General features: G+C 37.3%; 1 protein-coding gene across 1 annotated transcript in view; it reads right to left on the bottom strand.

Moving 5' to 3' along the window:
• LOC101607308 (sodium channel protein type 1 subunit alpha) overlaps positions 1-27211 on the bottom strand; it is a 150444-nt gene that overhangs the window by 36872 nt on the left and 86361 nt on the right. The window contains exons 14-17 of the mRNA XM_045147269.1: positions 26251-26489; positions 19287-19460; positions 17524-17880; positions 15505-15987 (exon numbers count right to left, since the gene is read on the bottom strand). Coding sequence (XP_045003204.1) covers positions 15505-15987; positions 17524-17880; positions 19287-19460; positions 26251-26489 — 1253 coding nt within the window. The remainder of the gene's footprint in view (positions 1-15504; positions 15988-17523; positions 17881-19286; positions 19461-26250; positions 26490-27211) is intronic.

Raw genomic sequence — 27211 nt, 5'->3', positions numbered from 1 at the left:
GTACTGAGTGAACTTAGAGAGTTCACAAGTAAACAATTTAATTCTTCACCTTAAGGTCTTGGAAAAAGTAAAACAAGGCAAACCAGAAATCAGTAGAAGTAATAAAAAGTAGGGCAGAAATTAATGAAATAGAACCAAAAAAGCAATCCAAAAAATCAATGAAACAAAGAGTTGGCTCTTGGAAAGGATAAACAATATTGATAAACCCTTAGAAAGTCTTACCAGAAGAAAGAAAGAAGAGACAAAAATTAATAAAACTAGAGATGAAAAAGGGACCTTTATAACAGATACCAAAAAAATTCAAAAAATCATAAGGACATATGTTAAGACTATATAAGTCTCTAAGTTTGAAAATCTGAAAGAGATGGATGATTTCCTTGACTCATATGGCCTACCAAAATTAAATCAAGATGAGATAAACCATTTAAATATACCTATAACAAATATGGAGATCCAAGCAGTTATAAAAAGTCTCCCAACTAAAAAAAGTCCAGGCCCAGATGGATTCACTTGTGAAATTTATCAGACCTTCATGGAAGAACTAACACTACTGCTTCTCAAACTTTTCCATAAAATAGAAAAGGGAGGGATTCTACTGAACTCCTTCTGTGAAGCCAGCATCACCCTGATATAAAACCAGACAGAGACTGAACAACAACAAAAATTACAGACCAATCTCCCTCATGAACATAGATGCAAAAAACCTCAACAAAATACTGGCAAAGAGAATACAAGAATATATCGAAAAGATCATACACCCTGACCAAGTAGGCTTCACCCCAGACTTGCAAGGATGGTTGAACATATGCCAATTGATAAATGTAATACAGTACATAAATGGGCTGAAGGACAAAAATCACATGATCAATAGATGCAAAAATGACATTTGACAAAGTCCAATATCTCTACATGGTAAATGTTCCTCAGAAACTGTGAATAGAAGGAATATATCTCAACATAAAGGCTATTTATGAAAAGCCTACAGTGAACATAATACTAAATGGGAAAAAACTTGAAGCTTTTCCAGGGAAAATCAGGAACAAGACAAGGTTCCACTGGCTGCACTCTTATTTAATATAGTGCTGGAAGTCAGTCATAGCAGTAAGACAACAGACACTCATAAAAGTGATACAAAGGGGAAAGGAAGAGATCAAATTACCATTATTTGAAGATTGTATGATTCTATATATAAAAGGCCCTAAAGACTCTTCCAGCAATCTGATAGAGCTAATAAACAATTTCAGCAATGTAGCAGGGGATAAAATAAATATACAGAAACCAGTAGCTTTTCTATATACCAACAACAAACATGTGGAGGATGAAATCAGGGAATCTTTCCCATTCACAATTGCCTCAGAAAAATGAAGTACCTTGGAATAAACCTAACCAAGGAAGTGAAGGGTCTCTACAATGAGAACTTAAAACACTCAAATGAGAAATTGCAGAAGACACAAGAAAAGGGAAATACATCCCACGTTCTTGGATTGGAAAAGTCAATATTGTTACAATGTCAATCTTAAGAAAAGCAATCTGCACATTTAGTGCAATCCCCATTAAAATTTCAATGGCATTCATCACGGAAATAGAAAAAAACAATCCTAAAATTCATTTGGAAGCACAAAAAATCTAGAAGAACCAAAACAATTTTGAGCAACAAAAATAAGGCTGGTGTATCATCATATCCAATTTTAAGCTATATTACAAAGCCATAGTAAGAGAAACAGCATGGTACTGGCACAAAAACACATAGATCAGTGGAACAGAATAGAATACCCAGATGTTAATCCAGGCAGTTTACAGCCATCTGATTTTTGACAAAAATGCCAAAAATATTTATTGGAGAAAAGCAGCCATTTCAACAAGTGATGCTGGGAAAATTGGATATCTATATGTAGAAGGATGAAAATAGATCCATGTCTTTCTCCATGCACAAGAATCAAGTCCAAATAGATCAGGGTCCTTAATATCAGATCTGAAGCTCTGACACTGCTAGAGGAATGGGTAGGGGAAACCCTTTAACATTTTGGCGTAGGTAATGACTTTCTGAATATAACTCCAGTTTGTCAGGATATAAAACCTAATCACTCACTGGGATCTCATGAAATTGCAAAGCTTTTTTACATCAAAGGACACTGTGAATAGAGAAAAGAGACAACCTAAAGAATGGGAGAAAATCTTTGCCAGTTGTACATCTGACAGAGGATTAATATCCAGAATCTATAGAGAACTCAAAAAACTAACCAATAGGAAATCAAAAAACCCAATTAAAAAATGGGCTATGAACTAAATAGAGAATTTTCAAAAGAAGAAATACAGATGGCATATAAACATCTATAAAACTGTCCTACATCCTTAGCCATTGGGGAAATGCCAATTGAAACTACTTTAAGATTCCATCTTACTCCTTTCAGAATGGCTATCATCAAGAAAACAAGTGATAATAAATGTTGGTGAGAATATGGAAAAAGGGGAACCCTTCTAGACTGTTGGTGGAAATGTGGTTTGGTACATCCATTGTGGAAATCAGTGTGGAGGTTCCTGAGACAGCTAAAAATATGTTTACCATATGATCCAGATATAGTACTTATGGGCGTATATCCTAAAGACTCTTCTCATTACCTAAGAGATACTTGCACATCCATGTTCATTGCTGCTCTATTCTGTTGCTAGGAAATGGAACCAGGCTAGATGTCCCTCAACAGATGGATGGGTAATAAACATGTGATACATTTATACAATGAAGTTCTATTCAGTGGTAAAGAAAAATGAAATTATGAATGTTGCAGGGAAATGGATGGATCTGGAAAGGATTATACAAAGTGAGGCAACACAGGCCCAGAAAACCACATGTTGCATGTCTTCTCTCTCATATGTGGATCCTAGTTACAAATATTCAAACTTGTGTGTAAGCTGGAGTAAAAATCAGTAGCACAGGCCAGAAAACTAGAAAGGGGCTATAAGGGTGTGAGGAGAGGGATGTATTTAAGGGGATGGTACTGTATATATGTAAGTAGATGGTCATATTACTGCTGGTGGAGTGGCCTAAGTGAGGTCAGGGGAAGAGATTGAGTAAAAGGAGTGTGGGGGAGGGGTAATCACAATCCAGAATGTTGTGAATAAGCCACATGATAGCCTACTTCTTTGGATAATCATACACCAAGATGCCATAGACTGTTACTAGAAAAATTTCAGTGCCAGGGATGGGATACCTTCCAGTGAGTTGTTGGCCAGGGATGACCCCAAAACATTATAGGGTATTGTGAAGGTTCTTTGTTTCCCACCAGGAATAAACAATAGTACCCTATTGCTGAAGTCTCCACATGTCTGGGCTATAAGGTCACCAAGTAATCCAACTAGGGCTGAGCTGAAAATCTGCTCCTGGTGGACCAGCTGACAGAAAGCTGGAAAAAGCTGTACTTCATGCAGACTCATGGGAGACAGAAGCCATCAGTGGTGAAAACAGTTGACACTGCAAGCCTCAAGTTTGGCCAGCCAGGCCAAATGAGCCAAGGGATGCAATAGTAGCACGTCTGTTATGGCAGAAACCAACTGCTTACCATTTGGATAGGAGACTTGCTCTATGGGAGGGAATACATGCCTAGTACTGAAAACCTAACCAAAAGCCTATGGTGGGTGAGATCATGAGCATTAGGAGTGCAATCCCTGCTTTTGTCTGGCTAATGCATATATAATGCTCACCAAATTGCCCTGTAAACACTTTACTTAATGTTCATACCCATATATTAATGCTCACTTTTGGTTAGAGGAAGCTTCACTTTTCAGTTGGTGGTGACCACTGTGATGGTCCAAAAGGTACCATACTGCTGAGAAGATGTTATGGAGGAATGTTCAGCACTGAAACATACCTCTCACACACTCTGAGGCTCAGGGTCCATTGCAGAAGAGGTGGCAGAAAGAATGTAAGAGCCAAAGGGAGGGTAGGACTGCTTACAATGCAATCGACTAGTAAGAAATTGGCCTTGATATCCATGACCTCACAGTGCCTAGCACTATCTTCACAAGACCTTCATAATAGGAGGAAAAGATGATGACATCAAAATAAAAGAGAGACTAATGGACAGAGGGAGGGGATATGATGGAGTTTAGATTTGTGAAGGGGAAAGTGGGGGAGGGGAGGAAATTATCATGGTTTATTGTTCCTAAGTATGGAACTGTCAATAAAAAGGAAAAAAAAAACCCAAAAACCTATGGTTAAATTATATCTAAATGCCAAGTTTATAGGCTTTCCATTTAGATAAAGCCTTCATTTATTAGATTAAAAACCTATTTTAATAAATAGAAGTTTAAAATTGTGAGTAAAATTTGAACTATTATTAAATTTATTACGCTTATTTTTTATTTAATCCTTAAGAGCACTAGTTAAAAACAATGATGGTGATAGCTTGTCAAAACTTACCAAAATATTTGGCCTCCTTAAGATATTACCATTTAGTTCTTCTAAATCTATCTTCTTATAAAATAAGTACTTAATGCCATATAACCATATAGTTCTAAATCTATCTTCTTATAAAATAAGTACTTAATGCCATATAACCATTAAGTATGTATATATATATATATATATATATGTATATATATATATATATATATATATGGAGAGAGAGAGAGAGAGGGGCCCATGTATAGTCAGATGCACAAGGTGGCCCATGCATCTGGACTTCTTTGCAGTGGCTGGAGGCCCTGGGTGCGCTCATTTTCTGTCACCCACTCTCTCTCCTCTTGCAAATAAATAAATATTTTTTAAAAAGCTGGCCAATGAAAAACTAAAATTAAAAGATAAATTATTTTAAGCATTATAAAGTTCAAATCAATAAAGTATTTCATAAAATACAAATATATAATGTCTAGTTGGTTAAAAATATCTACTTCCCTCATCTGCTGCCTTAAATTTGTTAGGCCAGACTGATTCATGATCATATTAAACTTTAAATATAACATTCTCATTATATATCACATGTACATGTTATATCAGACACAGAGGACAAATAGATTTGACAGGACCCAAGAGTTTCTTCCTTAATGGCTTTAGCAGCAACTCCTCTCTCCCGAAGATAGTTTGCTGCCTACTACTCAGACTCATCTGTACTAGACCCTCGAAATGTGCCTTCCTAGCTATGTGGAACACATAAAATACAATATTTGGCCTCTGCATGCCCAAAATGTGATGCTTGTCCAAGAGGGGGAAGTGTGAACTAAAGTTCTCAGAAACAGCTCTATCTGCTACATCTACTTCAAGCCAGGCTGAATGAACTGATAAAGCTCCTGTGATCACAGAGAGATGGAGTGTTACAAGACTATAGCCTAATTACCCTGGGCTGCCTTTAGCCCCTCAATAGCCATTTAATGCTCACCTCTATGTCTCAGCTAACAACCTGGTGACTATGATCAGGTGTAATCCTTTTTGGATAACAGACCCCAGCTTCCACCAACCCTCTTTCCTATAACCCGCCTATGTGATGGTCAGCCAGTGTATTTGAAAAGTGCTTTGATTTATGACTTTCTTTTGTTCTGGAACTATAAAACCTTCAGGAAATTGTTAACACCTTGGAACATGCAAGTTGGGATAACCTAAATCTGTGCTCCTGGGCCATGGTCACTCTTACTTGGTTCCAGAATAAGTTATCTCTTATCCCCTTTGAGGTGAGAGCTGTGTCTTTTGCGTTGATATGTTTTACACAAATTATGCTAATCTCTGAGAAATGTTATCTCTTTTGGTAGACATTTATATACAATGTAAGCCAGTGGGCACTTTTGTAAGATAAAAAAGAAAAACAAAATAAAACAAATGAAAGTGACTTAAGGGTTTATAAGCTAATACACAGGAAATAAGAGTTTTGATTGTCATACCTAATAAGGAAATGTGTGTGTTTGTGGAGTGCGTGTATGTGCATGCATGTGTATGCATGCAAGTGTATGCATAGTTGTGTGAAATCACAGGACAATTTTGGTGCCCCCCCCCCCTTTTTTTGAGGTAGGGTCTCACTCTAGCATAGGCTGACTTGGAATTCACTATAGAATCTCAGGGTGGCCTTGAACTCATGGCAATCCTCTTACCTCTGCCTCCCAAATGCTGGGATTAAAGGCTTGTGCCATTACGCCTGGCCCAATTTTGGTGCCTTTTGTAATAACTCTCTCTACCTTATTTTTGAGACAGGGTGTCTCACTAACTCTTGTTGGGTTAGATTATCTGGCCATCAAGCCCAAGGATCCTTCATCTCTTCAGCTTTGTGATTGAACCAACTAGATTGGACTAGTTCTTTGATGATAGTGTTTTGCAGGGATCCTGCACTACAGGTGACTAATCAGGTTGTGGTTTAGGAAGTTATTTACAACACAAAAGAATTTCCTTTGTGTGTGTGGGGGGGTGGGGTGGTGGGGGTGGGAGGTGCTGTTTCAGGGCCAGCAAATCCCAGTACATTCTGTGACTCTAATGATTGCTGGGACCCTAGACTTATTCATTCTTGCAGAGACTACAGCTGTGTACTACCCCACCTGGCTTTTTATGTGGGTGCTGGGGATCTGAGCACATGTCCTCATGCTTGCACATTACCAAGCACCTTACCACCTAAACCGTCTATCCACTGATTAGTGAATTTAATACATTAAATTATATGACTGAAACAAATAATTCCACTACATAAGTACATTACAATACATAAAGAGTCACTAAGACTATCAAAGATGATAGTTTATAAACACAAGAAAGGCACCATGATAAAGCTTAAGCTTTTAATCTTTCAAAATATTTAAATTTAAATTAAATTTAATTTAATTTTTGGTTTTGGTTTTTTGAGGTAGAGACTTGCTGTAGCCCAGGCTGACCTGGAATTCACTCTGTAGTCTCAGGGTGGCCTCAAATTCACAGCAATCCTCCTACCTCTGCCTCCAGAGTGTGCTGAGATTAAATTGCGCCACCCCACCTGACATTTTTCCTTCTTTTTCTTTTTCTTTTCTTTTTCCTTTTCCTTTTCCCTTTTCTTTTCTTTTTCTTTTCCTTTCCTTTCTTTTTTTCCTCTTTTTTTTTCACAATATTTGTATTTTTGGTGCGCGTGCACGCGCGCGTTTGTGTGCCTCTGTATGTGTGTGTGTGTGTGTGTGTGTGTGTGCATGGAGGTACCATACTGCGGGTCCCCACTTTCTCCCTTGTTTGTTTATTACTGAGTTCACTAGGTTAGCTGACCAGAAGGAGACCCATTCTCCTGGCTCACTCTCCCTTCTTGTAGGCACGCTGGGATTACAGATATCCACTACAGCATTCAGCTTTATGTGAATGCTGAGGATCTAAACCACAACCTGGTAAGGTCACTTATGGTGCAGAAGCCATACAAAACCACCATCATCAAAGAACAAGTCAAAGGCTGAGAGTCATACCTGGGAGAATAAGTCAACAAAGGTTCTGTTGTTCTGCTTGCACAACAAACACTTTATTCACTGGTCAGCTCTTACCCATTCTATCTAAAATTCTACATTCTTAGTCACCAGTGTGGTTTCACTTTTTTCCTCCTTCTCTTTCTCCTTCCCTGTTTAACAGATGCATTAGACCTGGAAAAATTTGTTTTGAAAAATGAGAAAAACATTTTGAAATCTGTATTGAATTAAAATATTGAACAATGGGGCTTGAGAAATCTCTCAGTGGTTAAAGGACCTTGCTTACAAAGTCTGACAGCCTGAGTTCAATTACCTAGTACTCACACAGAGCACCAAGCTAGTGCAGAGAAATATTACTTTAAATATCGTAAAATTGTCACCACTTTTATTGTTATATGTGGGGTTTTCACAAATGGCTAGACAGTATTTTTTGAGTAGGAAAAAAGAAGAGGTTATTTCAGGGGCTTTACTTACAATGAGAAGAAAGGGATAAGAGGAAGGATTCTACTCTTTCAGCTTTAATGTTCCTTGTCTTTTATTCTTTTGGGATTTAAAACAATACATTTGAAAAGCCTCAACACCAGTGAGATGGGACGTGGGGGCAGTTGGGGTGAGATGGGAAGTGAGGAAGAGAAGGCTGATGAGAAGTTCACAGTGGTTGCAGCTGCTGGCCTAAGCAGGCAGAAAAAGGATGGGTCTGTGGCTAGAAAAACCCAGGCTCATCTGTGGCCTAGGTCAGGAGATTAAAGAAGTAGCAGATTTTCCCCTTATTAGAAGCAGAAACTATTTATTTGTACCTGGGCTTTCACTTTGGTTTCTCCATTAGTCCCCTGTGTGCTCTCAATCCCACACTACATCTGCATTAACTTCATCTGCTGCAATGCATTTTTATTGGAAGATGTAGTGCTCTGGTGGATGGTGATCTGACATACAGACAACACACTAACACCATGCTAGATACACTGAAGTGTGCTCCTTTCTCTTTGTTGTTGAGAGACTTTATTGGCCAAATAGTAGAGAATACTAAAATTATTTTAATATCAATTTATTTGACTACAATCAAGTATAAGAATTCTTCATTTTCAGTACTGAGGGCTGAAGCAGGGGCATTGTGGGGTCATGGATGCGCCAGTAACTCTCTATGATGGGGGAGAACAAGGCCTCAGAATTAAAATTTTAAAATAAATAAAAGTTAGGGGTACTTTTTAGAAGATACAAGTAATTTTATCTTCAGTACTTTAACTACAAGAGTTATGAATGAGAACATAGCTCAGTCACAGAACACTTATTTAACATACACAGGGCTCCTGGTTCAACCCACAGTACTGAAAAAGAATTCTTATACTTAGCTGTAGTCAAATAAATTGATATTAAAATAATTTTACTATCCTCTACTATCTGGTCAATAAACAGTCTTTCAACAACAGAGGGAAAGAAGAGCCCTCTGAGGAATCGTGGCAGAGGAGAAGGAATACAAAGGTATAACCAGGTGGAGATATGGCCAATATGCATTATGTTCATACAATAAAATGCTCAATTAAAAGATAAATTGAATGGAAAGGAAAAACCTTAAAAGCCAATAAATGTTTATCAATGTATTATCATTTTTCTTATTGCTAAACTCAAAGGTCAGAACAGTTCTTGCTTGAAATAACACTGTCTAAGGGAAAGTCCATGAGAGGTGGAAGAGGAGTCTATATCAACACTTGCACCTGAAACATGATTTCAGGTAACAGAAACAAAATTAAAACATTTTCAAACAAGTATTTTATTCTTGTAAAAGTTAATAGGGTACTGGCAGAGTGGCACATGGTTTGTCTTTAACCCCAGCACTTGGGAGACAGAGGTAGGAGGGTTGCTGTGAGTTTGAGGCCACCCTGAGACTACACAAGGCAAGACCCTACCTCAGAAAACCAAATAAATAAATAATAAGCCAATAGGGTTTGGCTGACTCTGTCCACTAAAGACCTGCATAATAGGAGGAACATTAAAAAAAAAATCAAGATGACATCAAAGAGGAAGAAAGACTAGTTGGAAAGCAGGGATTCATGGGTAGGGATTCGAGAGGGGGAAAGAGGGTGGTGGTGAGTGGAGGTTCCTGTTATATTGTCTATATGTATGGAAGTTGTCAACAAAAGAGTTTTTTTTTTTTTTAAATAATCAACAATAAATCTATTCTGGAAGAGAACAAGTGTCTGAACACACTGTGACAAAGCCACAGCCAGATAGCAGATGACGTGTTCTGGGTTTTCCTTTCTTTCCGTTTTCCCTCCAAAACAGTAACTGTCAGAGCTACTTCTCCCTACAAAGTAACATAGGATGTCATCTTAGGATGGCCTCTGATGCCAGAGGCTGCCATCAAATTCTCTCCAAACCTCAAGACACCCATTTCATGTCCCTAGCTTTTCAAACCCGGTAGTCTTCCAGGTTGAGTTCGATTATAATCAAATTGTCTCCAGAAAGACTGCATTAAGGGGACTGGGGAAGTGGCTCAGCAGTTAAAGGTATGTGCTGACAAAGCCTGCCAACATGGGTTTGATTGCCCAGTTCTCACATCTGAAGTTGGTTTGCAGTGGCAAAAGGTCCTGATGGACCCATTCTCTCTTTCTCTCTTTCTCTCTTTTTTTTTAAAAAAATTATTTATTTATTTATTTGAGAGCGACAGACACAGAGAGAAAGACAGATAGAGGGAGAGAGAGAGAGAATGGGCGCGCCAGGGCTTCCAGCCTGTGCAAACGAACTCCAGACTCGTGCGCCCCTTGTGCATCCGGCTAACATGGGTCCTTAGGCTTCACAGGCAAGTGCTTAACCACTAAGCCATCTCTCCAGCCCTCTCTTTCTTTCAAATAAATAAATAATTTAAAAATATTGCAATATGATTTATATATGGGTCAGGAATTATTGTAGTCAGAAAGGTACAAAATCGTATATTTTTAAAAGGTAATAATTTTGCTTAATAGAAAAAGAAATATATTTAGTCAAAACTAAAAAAATTGAAAAACAATGGAGTGTAATTTGGTATAAGGGAGATAAATATTTGTACTCGGAAAACCAAACAAATAAACCTCTTTCAACATCAATAGGGTTGATTTTTTTTTTCTGTTCTTATAATTTATTTTGAAACTAAAGCATTAGTTGTCATTGATTTGGATATTTCGTAGAATGTGTTAAAATCCATTTTAGTTACTATTTATTTATTTATTAAGCTATTAATCAATCTTCAGTACACTTAATCCCAAAGTGGCTAATTAACTGAAGCTGGGTATATTTTTATGCATGTCCCTCAGAAGTTTACCTATATACTTCACTTATCTGTAGAATACATGTAAGCTGACTTAATAGATGAGTGGAAAAAAAAAACGCAGAAACCACACTGTATCTAAGTATCTACCTTGCTTTGTACTCTGGGACATTCAATAATCACTTAACCACTACAACCCAGATGGTAAGAGTATTTTTCTTCTTGATGGATTTATGTGACATTTTTTCTCTTTTAAAAATGTTCTCTATTACAGCCAATGATTCTGACCTTCAAGATGCAATGGCACAAAACAAAGCAAATAAAACACTCAAAATTTCTTTAGGACTGACCAATTAAATGTTTTTGTTTTTCTTGTTCTCTGATGTTTTCTTTTTATTTTTAGGATTGATTTGTTATAAGGAGCTTATTTATGGAGTTTATGGGAGCTCAATGTATACCAAGGGGAAAAAGATACAGAATATATTGTATACCAAGGGGCAAAAAGATACAGAGCTGTTTCTTCACCCTCTCACCCATCCTGGGAAAGTGTTTGACTAATACTAGATGTAGCAGTTACTAGGGACAATTTAATATTTCGTAAATATAAATCCACTGAATATCTTTTAAAAAAAATTTGTTGTTAATTTTTATTTATTTATTTGAGAGTGAGAGAGAGAGAGAGAGAGAGAGAGAGAGAGGGAATGGGTGTGCCAGGGCTTCCAGCCACTGCAAACGAACTCCAGACTTGTGCGGCCCCTTTTGCATCTGGCTAACATGAGTCCTCGAGAATCGTGTCTCCAACCAGGGTCCTTAGGCTTCACAGGCAAGTGCTTAACCACTAAGCAATCTCTCCAGCCCCTGAATATCTTTTTAAACATACAATTTGCTGAAGAAATCATCTGAGATTTAGAAGTAATATGGGAACTAATGAGCTAATATTTGAGATTTCCTGAAGTGCAAAGATCTCATAAACTAGTGATACAATCATGGAAAGATTTCCTAATGATTTTGAAGTCTCTTCCAGATAGCATTAAACCCAGAAAGGTATGTTATGAACCCACAGATCTAACTAATAGTCTTGGAAGAGAAGTTCTCTGTAATTAAAAATAAATCAATGGGGCTGGAGAGATGGCTTAGTGGTTAAGTGCTTGCCTGTGAAGCCTAAGGACCCTGGTTCGAGGCTCGGTTCCCCAGGTCCCACGTTAGCCAGATGCACAAGGGGGTGCACGCATCTGGAGTTCGTTTGCAGTGGCTGGAAGCCCTGGCATGCCCATTCTCTCTCTCTCCCTCCATCTGTCTTTCTCTCTATGTCTGTTGCTCTCAAATAAATAAATAAAAATAAATAAATAAATCAATGATGAGTCAATGTGGGATAGAGAAGCTGACCAGCCTAGGACCTCCTAGAGCTGAGTGACAAGACTGAGGTGTTCATTCCTGGCTATGCCTATAAGCTATAACCACTGAAGACAGAAAGATCATTAGATCACACCAAATCTATAGCTGACACTTGTACCTCATTCTTTAACTAAAAAAAGGCATTCATTTCAATGAAATGTCAATGAAAGTACAAAGTACATCTTAAATATTATAAAGAAAATTTTGTAGCTGGGCATGGTGGCTCATGCCTTTAATCTCAGCACTCAGGATGTGGATGCAAGATGATTGTGAATTTCCCACCAATCTGGACTACACAATAAAACTCTGTCTCAAAAAATCCAAGAGCTAGGGATGTACCTCTGCAGTAGAATGCTTACTTAACATGCTCTAAGCCTAGGGTTTGATCCCAAATTTCCAAGCAAAACAATCCAGAAAAATATTTTATGTGTTATTAAAAGCAAAAACGTTGGAGCAGACCATTGGAACTCTAGTTCAGGATATGTGACTTTTACAAGTCCTTCTTTGTGAAAGTCCACTTATAGTTGTAATACAAAGATAGAAGGAATGCTAGGGATGTGGCTTAGTTGGTAAAGCGCTTCCACATGAGGACCTGAGTTTCATTCCCAGTCTCTATATAACCTAAGTGCTGGGAAAGCAGAGACAGGAGGATTGTTGGGGTTTAATGGTCAGATGCTGTAGCCAAATTTTTGAGCTCCAGATTCAGTGACAAGCTTTCGTTTAAAAAGAACATGGGACTTGAGAGATGGATCAGTGGGTAAGAGCCCTGTCTGAGTAAACATGAGGGCCAGAGGGGGCCTGAGAATGCCTGAGCTTGATTTCCCAGCACCCACATAATCAGCTAGTCATGACCACACAAATATGTAATCCCAGTCTTGTAAGATCTAGAGACCAGAGAATCGCTGGTGTTCATGAAAAGCAGCAAGCTCTGGACCGGAAACTGTCCCAAAGACATATGTGGAACAGTGATGGAGTGGGGCAGGACACCACACAGTCTCTTCTGGACTCTGTGTACATATACCACATACAACATAGACACACACACACACACACACACACTTCACACATTACATTCCACACAAAGGTGAAGGTTGATTGAGGAAGACACCCAACATTGATCTCTGGCATCTACATATATACACACAAATGTGCAAAGAAAAAAAAAAACAATTAAAAAAGATAATACATGAAAAGTTATACAAAGATTTAACCATGGAAAATACTAAACAAATGATATTCTCTATTTTCATGAGCTGAATTATAAGACTCATTATTCTAGAGCTGGCTCATTGCCAAAACAAGTGTACTAGAATGGCTTTAGTAATGGTATTTTTATTCCAAAGATATGCAATTTTAATTCAATTAAAACTATTTAAAATTAAATAGAGTAGTAATTTTGTAGACATAATCATAGACTTTTAAGCATGTTAAATTTCCAAACAGATTTTTCTCATAAAATTACTACAAGCATCATAGAAAGATTGTCCTTGTTTAGTGAACTAGGAAACTGAGTTATGTAGAATTAGTATTAGTCTATTGTAAAATCAAGGTCACTATAATCTTAGTGTAATATGTACATAAAATATGTAACCAAAATTAAAGACCTACTGAGCACCTGTTGTGCACTCAGCATTGTTAGTGTTTCAGAGGATAATTCTTCACTAAAACATTTCAAATTATAGTTATGCAATATTATATTTTGCATAGCCTTAGTAGTTTGACACCTTTTAAAACTCTTAAAAATCTGCACAGATATCATTCTTTATTAGCTTACAGAGGAAATCTATATTTCTAGCAGGTTTTATTCTTAGTATTACAATAAGTCAAGAAACTTTCTGAGTGTTTAAAACAGTTCTGCAAGTTATTTGAATGTACTTTGTGGGTTCAAGTTTCTTTGGACCTAGACAGGTGAGGAAATGTGATCCCTGGTATGTCTTTTCTTACTGTGGACAGCAAGAAGGGAAAGGTATAGAGGACAGATCCCAGGTTTAGTCCAGAGTGGGGCAGTGATGTGTGACGGCACCCTAGATGGAGGCTGCAAGACAAACATGGACTTCCATGCTACTGTCTCTTCTCCCCAGCCTGTGAACCACTTGCAACTCTCCTCCTTTCTAGGCTCATGTCTTGTGATTTTGTACCTTAGCGACTCCAAACTACTAATTGTAGGCTAAGTGTATGCTATTAGGCTCTTGTATATTTACTCTTCTCCATTGGAATGTCCAACAGAAATAGTTTTCAGAAGCATTTTAAGCTGCACACCATATTAAAAACATAATAAAAGTAATTTGAAAATCCTATTGAAATTTTTAAAAGCTCCTTTTGGGTGTGGTGGCACTTGCCTTTAATTCCAGCACTAGGGAGGCAGAGGTAGGAGGATCACCTTGAGTTCAAGGCCACCCTGGGACTGCTAATGAATTCCAGGTCAGCTTGGACTAGAGTGAAACTCTACCTCAAAAAAACAAAAACAAAAACAAAAAAGAAAAGAAATTTAAAAAATCCTGACCACAATTCCCAGATAAGCATATGAAACACTTTGTTGCAAAGGTCAAAGGGCAAACAACAACAACAACAACAAAATTAGAAAGAATAGATAGTAAAATACATTGCTTGTAATTCTTATAAGGAAATTTGTTGGAAAAGAATCAATTATGTTACTGATAATTTTGGAAACTTAACTAAATACTATATGTCAGGCATTGTTCTGTGCACAACACATTTATTATTTTATTTAATAATCCAATAATGCAATGAACAACTTTCTCCCTGCTTTTGAGAAGAGGATATTGAAGACTAGCTAGTCAGGTAAGTTTACATATTAAGTAGCTAAAATGAAACTACTTTACCCAATATCAGGCTCAAGCATAACATTTTTAAAAGCCAAGAACATTTTAACTATGCTATCACGTATGTAAAATGTTGCTGAGGGAATAAACAACACATAAAAGATACTCATAAATTTAACCTAAAGCATTTATATAACATCTGAGCTGTTATAGTTATACATACTAGATAAAAGTCATGACTATAATTCAGGAAAAAACATGAATCTATTCAAGTGGAAAAGAACTATTATTAGAAGGTGACAAGTTGTAGTTTTTGAACTTGATATACAGAAATAATGCAGGAAATAATGAGCTACTAGTTGAGTTTTCTAACTGTTCAAAGGCCTCATAAACTAGTGCTGTGACCATGAAAGCATTCCTAATGATTTCATGCCAGTATTATGCTCTTTGGGTTATTATATGCTGCCCCCACAATACATGAAGCAGAATCCCCACGGGGTTGACCTGCAACCCCAAGGAGGAAGTCCTCTTCAGAAAAGGGGCAGCGATGAGGGAAAGGATGGTATCAATATGTGTTGTTTACATACTAAGTATGTCCGTATCTAATAAAAACAAATTAAAAAAATGAAGTTCAGGTGATTCAGATACACAACTATACAGATATATTTTTATCTCCACAGATTTTTAGAATCTTACCTCTTTGCTTTCTTCTAGATCTGATTCACTGCTAAAATCCTCTGTGTTTAAATTTTCAAAGTCTGACTCCCCCACGGCAATTGGCACAGTTACAGTAAGACTGGGGTTGTTTATGAATGACATGTAATCACTTTCATCAATGATATATTTTTCAACACTGCTGCCAGTACCAATACCACTTGTGGTTCCATTCACATCTCTAAGATAGTCCAAATCTTTCCCAATTTCTGCTGTGTGGTTGGACATACAGTTTTCTTTTCTGTTATTCAGATCATCAAGTGGCTTAATTTCATCTAAAATCTTTTGCTTCCTAACGAATGACTGTTGAATGAACTCGTATATTCTTCTTTTTACATAAGCTACTCCCTTGTGCATCCTCTCCACAGCAATCTGAAGATTGTTCATTTCGTTGTCATCATCCGTGGCTGCAAGATTGTCTGCACTGAAGGAGCTCAGGAGCAAGGCCAGAAAGAGGTTCAGGACCTGAAAACAATAAACACCCTTACCAGTTCATCCCAAGTTAAAGAAGAACATATCATTTGTCCTTGTAAGTGTGCAGGAAGCTGTACCTTCTAAAATTGTGTGTGAAGAAACACTGTAGCATAGCTGCAGCATAGTTATTAGAACGTGGGCAGGATAGAACGTAGCTTAGTGTTAGAACACAGGCCAGGGCTGGAGAGATGGCTCAGCAGTTAGAGATGCTTACTTGCAAAGCCTGACTTCCCAGGTTTAGTTCTCCAGTACCTACATAAAGCCAGATGCACAAAGTGGTGCATGCATCTGGAATTGTTTGCAGTGTCAGGAAGCCCTGATGTGCCCATATTTTTTTCTCTCTCTCTCTCAAATCAATAAAAAGATTTTTTTTTAAAAGAACACAGGCTGTACATGTATGAGGCCCATGAGCTCAATACTTAGCATTAATAAAATACTGAACTCTCTAAATTTGTGATCTAGCTCCATAGCTATTTATCCTGAAAAAAAGTATTCCTTCTACTGTGCTAAAGTGTTTCCATTCATAAAATAAAGAAGCTTATTGAACTGACCCAGGGATCATTAAATTTAATATTGAACAAACAAAAGAAAATAGGTTTACTTGCATACTGTATAACAATTCTAAACTTAAATCCTTAATATTTGTAATTATATATTGAAACACATTTTGTAGTTTCTTAGAAGCTATATTTAGTTAAGTATTAATTAAAAACACAGCATTATGACTCAAGTTTAAGATGATAGGCTTAGGGTTTAAAATACACATTGGTGGTTGTCTTTGCCTATTGCTCTTCTCACACTCTGTGGTTCATGATACCAGCCCACCAGTATACCTACCTTTTAGAAAATATTTTTGTATCCTTATGCTATTAACAGTGACATTCACATTTGAAAGTGAGGATTACTCTATTAGGAAAATCTCAAATCATGAATGGTAACATTAGCCATCCTATGCCTTGACTATAGGTACTAGAGAAGTGGCCAGCCCAGGCTGGCTAATATCTTTTCCTTAGGACACAGAGAAAACATCACATGTCACAAGTTGGCAAGAGAATGGCAAAATTATTAACACCTGCCAACATAGAAAAAATAATTATCATAAAAGTAAGTTTTTTTTGACAAAATAGTTACCATCTTTTTATGCTATGTGGTGGTTTAGATGAGAACATAAGTCCCTATAGCCTCAGGGATTTTTGACTAAGGTTAAGTTTCCTACTTAAGTCTCCAGCAGCCTGCTAAAAGAAGTGTCACTGTGGCAGATCTTGCATTCCAGCCATACTAGGTGTATAGAGAGCAATTTGGAGCTCTGTCTGTCTGTGTTTGCTGTATTTTGGTGGGGTCTCTCTGCTATGCATCTATAGAAGTGAGCCAGATTCTTCCATGATAATGCTTCCCCTGAATTCTCTCTGCCAGTATACCCTTCCCTCCTATAAGCTGCTTCTGGTTGGTGTTTGTCCCAGCAAGGAGATATTAACTACAGCATGCTATTAATATATTTCTGAAGTACATATCTTAACGGCTACATACCACGAGGTTTCCAATCACCATGACCATCATGAAGACAGTAAGGCACATGGCCTGGCCAGCAACCTCCATGCAGTCCCACATGGTCTCGATCCACTCCCCACACAGCACGCGGAACACGATGAGGAAGGAGTGGAAGAAGTCGTTCATGTGCCAGCGCGGGAGTTTGCAGTCACTGGCGATTTTGCAAACACAATCTTTGTAGCTCTTACCAAACAGCTGCATGCCGACCACGGCAAAGATGAAGACGATGATGGCCAGCACCAGGGTGAGGTTGCCCAGGGCGCCCACGGAGTTGCCGATGATCTTAATCAGCATGTTTAGTGTGGGCCAGGACTTGGCCAACTTGAAGACTCGGAGCTAAAAAGTAAAAAATAAAAATCAGTATATATATTTTTTACTAGTGTTAAATATATTGAAATTTATTAATGAGTGATTACAGCCTTTTAGATACAGGGGTGTGGTTGGGTGGTGGAACACTTCCCTGGAATGCTTGAAGCCCTGGCTTCCATCTTTACCACTAAAGCTCCCTCAAAAAAACCCCAAATGACATTTTTCCTGTCTTTATTGTCTCAGGCTTATGACTGATATTTGGACTACCTAGGAAGAAACTAGCATGTTCTACTTTCACCATGTAGATCATCTTCTCTGAAAATATATTTTAAATGACTTTTTCACTTACTTTGTTTTATAAAAGTGGTTCTGAGAGCCACCAGGCCTTACACTATAATATTTACTATGAATCTAGACAATTTCAGCTGAAATTTTAATTTGTCAGAAGTTTTCTAAGTAATATCACATTGAGACCTGATATAAGTTGAAAAATATGTTTACTTATTAACATCACCTCAGGTGTTGATATAGATCAATACATCTGGAATATTTTCTGAGACTAAGTTTTTACCCTTGATTTTCAGGGACACATATATGAATTAATATATGTATTTTTTATACTCTTTTTTTGATTTTTGGATGGAACATATTTACCAGAGATAAAAATTAGGATTGCATGCACGTCTTCTACTGCTATAAAGGGTTATTTATATTTTTAAGCTCTTATTGAATACGGGGCATTTCAACTAAAGACTTCATAGGTTTGGAAATATGAGTTGTACTAGTCATTAGAAATGACAACCACAATGGTCGCTGAACAACATATTGAGGTTTTCATGACTGTCTGTGCTTGTGGATATAGCTTAATGGTAGAGCATTTGACTATTGTGTGTAAGGTCATTCATTTTATTCTAGGATGAAAAATATAATAATTGGTAACAGTAAAATTTACATGATTAAGCTTTTCAGAGGAAATGTTTTTATTTATTTGCAAGCAGGTATAGATAAAGGGAGGAGAAAAAGGGGTATGGGAGGGGAAGGAGAGAGAGAGAGAGAGAGAGAGAGAGAGGGAGAGGGAGGGAGGGGAGGGAGAATAGGTGTGTCCGGGCCTCTTGCTGTTGCAAATAAACTCCAGATGCATGTGCCACTTTGACCATATGGCTTTATGTGGGTACTGGGAAATCAAATCTAGGCTATCCAGCTTTATAAGCAAGAGCCTTTGACCACTGAGCAATCTCTTCAGCCTAAGAAAGATTTTTAAAAAATAAATAACTGGGAATATTTTTTCCCCACTAAGTAATAGTTTTTGACAATGCAGTCACACAAAAAATTAAAAGGCTGATGGTTATATGGTGAAGTCCATGACAGTACAATGTAAAAATACTGATGTTGGAAAAGGTTTTACGATTATTGCTCTCTTGTTTTAATTTTACCAATCGGAATGAACGGAGAACTGATAATCCTTCCACATTGGCGAGGCCAAGTTCTACCAGGCTAAGTGTCACAATGAAACCATCAAAGATATTCCATCCTTCTTGGAAATAATAGTAAGGATCCATGGCAATGATTTTCAGAAACATTTCTGCTGTAAAGATCCCAGTGAAAACCTAAGATCAAAACAAAATTACTCTAATTCTGTCATATAATGATCAATAAAATGACATCATAATGATTTTTAGAATAACAAAGTTTATGATACTCTTTTAGTAATGATCCTACTTATAACTTATATTTCCAGAGTAATTTAGAGCTGAAAAGCCTGTCATATACATTAATTAGTTGATAGTATCCTCAAAGAAGCTCCAATAACTGAATAATGAAAATATCATAATTATTTCTCTACCAGTGACAAGACCAGTGTCTCAAAGTATGTGAAATGTCTTACCCAACATCATCAACTAGAAGATGGGAAAATTAAGATTTAAATACACATTAACAATTTTTGATAGTCTTCTTTCCATTACACTAAATTGGCTTTCCTTATAGATTTCACAGGACAAGGACTTTTTTCCCCATGAACCTGAACTCATTTCCTTCAAATCAGACAGTAACTATATGATTACCCTCCATTATAATATACACACAACTATCATTACTATTAGTTACAACATGAAAAATATATTTATGTATGTCCCTGGTTCCCTGCCTCTGACTGAGTGTAGGTGGGCAGCATGGGGTGAGCAGGCCAGACCCCTGTTTCCCAGCTTCTCCCAACATCTTGGTCCAGGTTCCCTGTGCTGGACTGTTGGGTTCACTGTGGAGTGAGTAGTTCCAGATGCCTGTTTCACAGCTCCTCCTAGTTCCCTGGTCTTGGCAGGCCCCTTTGTGCCTTGATTGGGGAGGTCTGGTCCCTGTGTGGGCTGTGGAATCAGGCCTTTTAGTCTAGTACTCTCACTAGCCACTGGGTTCCAACATCTCTGTTCACCTGAGTCAGAGGGTACGTGGGCAAAGGACAAACACTTGCTTCCTCCTCAATAAAATAGAGTCTCCCTAAGATGGATAGACAAGAACACAAAAAAGCCAACAAAAATCAGAAAACAGAGATCTCCACCAAGGATGCCTAGGCCTACAATGGAAACTTCCAATGAAATTATGGAGAAATCGACAGAAATTCATTCCCAAAATGAAGACACAACAACCAATGAGACCCTGATTTTAAAAGTTGCTGAACTAGAAGCAAATAGTCAAAGAACCAACAATACTATCAATGAAATTGAACAGAGTTGTCTCTTGGAGAGTTCAGCTTTTGACAGTAGGCTTAACTTGATTGAAGAAAATGTTAGAACCCTCAAAAGAGTTATAAATGAATTGAAGGTGAGTTAAGAAATGGAAGGTCTCAACAATCAGTTGCTTAAGCTTAATGAAGACTTGATCAAATGTAAGAGTGAATTCCAGAAAGCATCAAGAAAATCAGAACTCAAGCTGAAATTGTACCTCAGGAAAGAGATGGCCATAATGCAAAATGACACAACAGATAACAAAAATAAAATAGAAATTATAAAAGCCCCTCTAGACCCCTCACCAACCGACTTACTCAAATGGAAGACAGAACTTCTGACCTGGAAGACAAGACAGAAGACATTGATCAGAAGGCCAAAAACTTCAGTTCAAAAACTTAAGTGAACAGAATACAAAGGAACTGTGGGATACCCTAAATCGACCAAACATCCAGATCACAGGTATGTGAGAAGGAGAGAAACTCAAGGCTTGCAGCATAGAGAACATATTCAACAAAATTCTTGAAGAAAATTTTCTGAGTCTCAATTTTCTGAGCCTCAAAAGAGAGGACCATCCAGATACAAGGCTCCAACAGAACAGCAAATAGATAGGACCAAAGAAGATACTCCCCAAGGCACATCATAGTTAAAACTCTTAACAATGAAAACAAAGAGAAGGTGTTAAAAGCAGCAAGAGTGACACAACTCACAACAAAAAAACCTCAATTCTATCAGAATTATGTCATATTTCTCACTGGAAACCCTGAAAGCCAGAAGGGCCTGGAATGCAACACTTCAAAGTATAAAAAAACTGTGGCTTCCAACCCAAGCTACTCTACCCAGCAAAAGTATCCCCCATAACAGATGGTAAAAGGAAAATGTTCCAAGAAAACAGTCAACTCTATGATTACATGAACACAAAGCCAAACCTACAGAGAATACTTGAGGTGATACTCCACATAGAACAGTCAAACAACCAATCTTAAGACCAACAAGAAGAAAATCACAGTAACCAAAATTATATCAGGTTCAAGATAGTATAAAACACAAGGAAGCACAAAGAGCTATAAAATACCACATCATGGCAGGGATTAATTCAAATCTCACAGTAATAACCTTAGATATTACTGGTCTTAACTCACCCATCAAAAGATGCAGGTTATCAGGGTGGATCAAAAACCTGGACCCTTCTATCTGCTGTCTTCAAGAAACCTACCTCACTACTAAAGATGGACACCTCCTCAGGGTGAAAGGTTGGAAAATGATATTCCAAGCAAAGGGCAATAAAATATATGTGGGTTTTGCTATATTAATATCAGATAAAATAGACTTCAAACCAAAAGTAATAACAAAGGACAAAGAAGGCCACTTCTTACTTATCAAGAGAATGATCCAACATGAGCATATCACAATCATAAATATATACGTGCCAAACACAGGTGCACCACAGTTTATAAAACCAAATCTACTTGATAATAAAACAAAAATAAATGCTAACACCATCATAGTCAGAGACTTCAATACTCTACTATCATCAATAGACAGATCAACAAAGCAGAAAAATCAACAGGGAAATAATAGAGCTCAAGAACATCATAGATCAATTGGACTTAATGGACATCTACAGAATTTTCCACCCCGACTCTACAGAATACATGTTCTTCTCATTAGCCTTCTAAAGGAATTGGAAAAACAAGAAGAAACCAACCAGAAGAGCTCCAGACAAAAAGAAATAATGAAGGGCACAGCAGAAATTAATGAATTGGAAACTAAGAAAACAATTAAAAAAAATAAATGCAACAAAGAGCTGGTTCTTTGAAAAAATTAACAAGGTTGATAAATCCCTGGCCAATTTGATCAAGCAAGAACATTAAAAAAAAGAATGAAAAGGAACTCTCAAATTAATTAAATCAGAAGTAAAAAAGGACAGATCTCAACAGACTTCAGTGAAATTTCAAGAATCCTAAAAGCATACTTCCAAAACCTCTACTCCACAAAATTAGATAATCTGGAAGAAATGGAAGAATTCCTATACACAAAGCACCTACCAAAACTAGACTCAGAGCAGATTAATCTCTTAAACAAAACTATCATATCCATGGAGATTGAAAAGGCATTCAAAAACTTCCCAAAAAGAAAAGTTCAGGACTGGATAGCTTTTCAGCCAAATTCTATCAAACCTTAATTGAAGAACTGAAGCCAATTTTTCTCAAATTGTTTCACATAATATGAGACCAGGGAATCCTCTCAGATTCCTTTTATGAAGCTAATATCACCATAATACCAAAACCAGACAGAGATGCAGCAAAGAAAGAAACCTATAGGCCTATATCCCTGATGAACTTAAATGCAAAGATACTGAATTTAATCCATGCAAATCAAATTCAACAACACATCCGAAGCAATCCACCTTGATCAAGTAGGCCTCTTCTTGGGGATGTAGGGATGGTTCACATACAGAAATCGGTCAACATAATATACCACATAAATAAACTTAACCATAAGAACCAAATGACCATCTCAATTGATGCAGAGAAAGCCTTTAACAAAATAAAACACAACTTCATGATAAAAATACTGGAAAGAATAGGCATGGAGGGATTATACCTCAACACAATAAGGGCTATCTACAAAGCTCCTAAAGCCCACATGATTCTTAATAGGAAAAAAAAAGAGTTCCCACTGAGATTGGGAAGAAGCCAGGGGTTCCCACTCCCACCACTGCTCTTCAACATAGTACTAGAAGTACTAGTCCAAACAATAAGACAGGAGAAAAAACAAAAGGGATTCAAATTAGAAAGGAAGTAGTCAAGTTAGCCCTATTAGCAGACATCATGATCCTATATATAAGTAACACAAAAGTCTCCATCTCAAAATGTCTAAAGGCAATTAATTCCTTCAGTAAAGTGGCAAGACACAAAATCAATGCAGAAAAGTCAGTAGCTTTTCTATATGCAAAGGACAAATATACAGAGAAATAAATCAGTGAGGCTGTCCCATTTTCAATAGCAACAACAACCACAAAATGAAATATCTTGGAATAACACTAGCCAAGGATGTGAAAGACCTATATAATGAAAACATTAAAAAAAAAAAAACCTCAAGGAAAAAATAAACAAGGAGGACTTCAGAAGATGAAAAGACCTCCCATGTTCCTAGAAGGGTAGAATTAATATTGTGAAAATGGCAATTCTACCAAAAACAATACACAGATTTAATGCAATACCAATAAAAATATCAGCATTATTCTTCACAGAGATTGAAAAAAAAATGATCTCAAAATTCATATGGAATGGCAGAAGGCCTCAGATATTCATACATATCCTTAGCCAGAAAAACATCTCTGGTGGTATCACCATACCTAATCTAAGATATATTACAGAATCATAGTGACAAAAACAGCATGGCACTGGAATAAAAACAGAACCATAGACCAATGGAACAGAATTGAAAACCCAGCCCATAGGTGAAGTAACTATGTCTGCTTGATCTTTGACAAAGATGTCAATCATGTAGACTGGAGAAAAGACAGTGTCTTCAATAAATGGTGTTGGAGAAATTGGATGACCATATGTAGAAAAATGAAAGTAGAACCACTCATTTTGTCATACTCAAAAATAAAGTCCAAATGGATTAAAGACCTCAGTATAAGACTTTGAACTCTTCAACTACTGGGAGAATAAATAGGAGTCATTCTCCATGATATAGGACTGGGAAAAGACTTTCTGAACAAAACCCCAATAGCCCGGGAAATTAAACAAACACTCAACCAATGGGATCTTATGAAGCTAAAAATATTTTGCACAGACAAACATACCATAAGCAGAGCCAACAGATTACCCACTGAATTGGAGGAAATCTTTGCCATCTAGTACTGGAAGGTGCTACATGGCTACTGGGGAAGGGTGGCCAACATCTGTCTGAGCAACTCAAAGTCTAAGCTACTCAGAAGCAAACAAACTCTCATGATACTCATACAAGTGCAATAGTGGCACACAGACATATTTGGTAACCAACTGCTCTTGGATTGGCTAACAGATCTGCTCAATGGAAAAGAAACCATATCTGGAACTGTGAAACAAGTCAGAATCATATCCAGATAACAATTTTGCTTTCCATTGTCAAGCTCCCACTAACCTTGGGGTACAAGAGATCTACACCCTTTAAATTTTCTCAAATTAATAATGGTCATCCCATTTAACCAGGGCTGACTTCACTCTCCATTGGATATTCTGCTTCTGTTTTTCAGACTGGAGCTGGACCTGAGGAGATAAATGACCCAGTGCACTTCACCCTGGCTCCAGCTGAAATCACACAGGAATTGGGGAAATGAACAAGAGTGCTGCTTTTTCAGGGAATCTGATATCAGCACAAGGGTGAAGGAGATAAACACAGGACACTCAACACCTACCAAGGCAGAGATCCAGAGGCTCCTCAGAGCCCATCCCTGAAGTAAACTTAAAATCAACCCAACATGGCTCAGGGAATTTTGTGGAAGAGGGGATGGAAAGATTGTTAGAGCTACAGGTTGGGATATTTTACATAAAGACATTGCTTCTTCCCCATAACTGACTGCTGTCACCACAATGTATGACCCATAATCCCATGGGTTTGACCTGCATGCCCAACAATGAGGGCCTCTTCAGAAAAGGGGCAGGGATGAAGGAAAGGATGGTACCAACATGTGTTGCTTACATACTAAGTATGTTCATATCTAATAAAAAATAAATTAAAAAAATATATTCATGTAATACAAATGATAAAGTCTTAACAGTAGCTAATACATTGCAAGATATCAAGCATATTTTTCATTTTTATCAGCAAATTCATAAAACTCAAACCAAATGTTATAATAAATAGATGAATTAATTTAGATGTTTCTTTCATTAACTAAAAAATAATATTTTTAAGGTGAGTCAACTTACAAACATTTTAATAATTTATGCTTTGAAATACAATGAAAACAGAATTAAGTGGCAACTTTCAACAAACATGGGCCTGCTAATTCCATTTATGTAAATATGCTGTAAATTTTCAATGTTTCATGGTTTTGATATAGAATAGACATATAAAACAGTTGATAGATTTCTTTTAGACCCTAGAAACAGAAAAGCTGGAGATATTTTTAAATTATTTCTTGCAATAATAATGAGTAAGGAAGGAGGCTGATTTTCATTGGCCTTCTATAGTGAGAAAATCTGTGATACTATCATTTTAAAACATAATCTTAAACTATGAGTTATATATTTTGAAAAGTTGGAAACTATCACTGTTGACTTTTAAGTAATATTGTTTGTCTATAGCTACTCTTCTATTTCTTTTTCTGTTTTCTTTTGTTTTGTTTTTTGAGGTAGGATCTCGCTCTAGCCCAGGCTGACCTGGAATTCACTATGGAGTCTCAGGGTGGCCTCGAACTCACAGCTGTGCTCCCACCTCTGCCTCCCGAGTGCTGGGATTAAAGGCGTGCGCCTCCACGCCCAGCACTACTCTTCTATTTCTTCTTATGCATAGACCTTGATGGCCATTGCATTTGCCAAACAGCAGAATACAGCCAGATACAACTGCCATGGTGCTTCACGTGAGAATTGTGGTTGAAAAAGTGTTATATGTTATTGACTGCAAACAGTTTCTCAAGCAGAAAACTGGAAGACTGAACACATTTACCTTCCAATATGCTTACCAAGTTTCCTACTGTAAGCACATGGTTGAAATGCTCCGTCATGGGGTAGTGCTCCATGGCCATGAACAGCGTGTTTAAGACAATGCAGATGGTTATGGCCAGGTCCACAAATGGGTCCATCACAACCAGGTTGACGATATGTTTTACTTTTAACCAGTATGGAGAACAGTCCCAAATTAAGAATATGTTGGAAAATTTATACCAACAGGGTGGGCATTTCTGCCTGGATTCTTCAAGTTCTAGATTTAAAGATATGAAAATGACACTAAAAGAATTATATTACACACAAAGATATTTATGTTAGATCCACTGAACACATTATTAGTACTTGGCACATTTCCACTTGATACAATGTCAACTTCTTTTGTACTTGAAAATAATACAGGGTTTACTCTAGAATCCTAAAGATAGTTCATCAGACATGTGCATAGAATCAAGATAGAAAATAGTTTCTTAAAAAAAAATAAATGCACTCCTTTCTCTTTTTTTAAAAAATATTTTATTTATTTGAGAGAGATAAACAGGCAGAGAGAGACAGAGAGAGAGAAGAGAGAGAGAGAGAGAGAGAGAGAGAAGAGAGAGAGAGAGAGAGAGAGAGAAGAGAGAGAGAGAGAGAGAGAGAGAAAGAGAGAGAGAGAGAGAGAGAGAAAATGGGTACACCAGGTCCTTCAGCCACTGAAAATGAACTCCAGATACATGTGTACCCTTGAGCATCTGGCCTATGTGGGTCCTGGGGAATTTAACCAGGGTACTTTGGCTTTGCAGGCAAGTGCCTTAACCATGAAGCCATCTCTCCAGCCCTCTCTCCCTTCCTTATTGACATGATGGCTCAGCACACAGTGGATGGTATTTTAAATGAAATATCCATAGGCACAGGGTTTGGGTATTTAGTCTGTGCAATGCTATGCTAATGACTTGCTATGTCATTATAAGAGTTAGGGTAGAAATTGATATAATAAAA

This window comes from Jaculus jaculus, chromosome 4, assembly GCF_020740685.1.
Source record: "Jaculus jaculus isolate mJacJac1 chromosome 4, mJacJac1.mat.Y.cur, whole genome shotgun sequence".
NCBI lineage: Eukaryota > Metazoa > Chordata > Mammalia > Rodentia > Dipodidae > Jaculus > Jaculus jaculus.
This window is presented reverse-complemented; position numbering and strand designations above follow the sequence as displayed.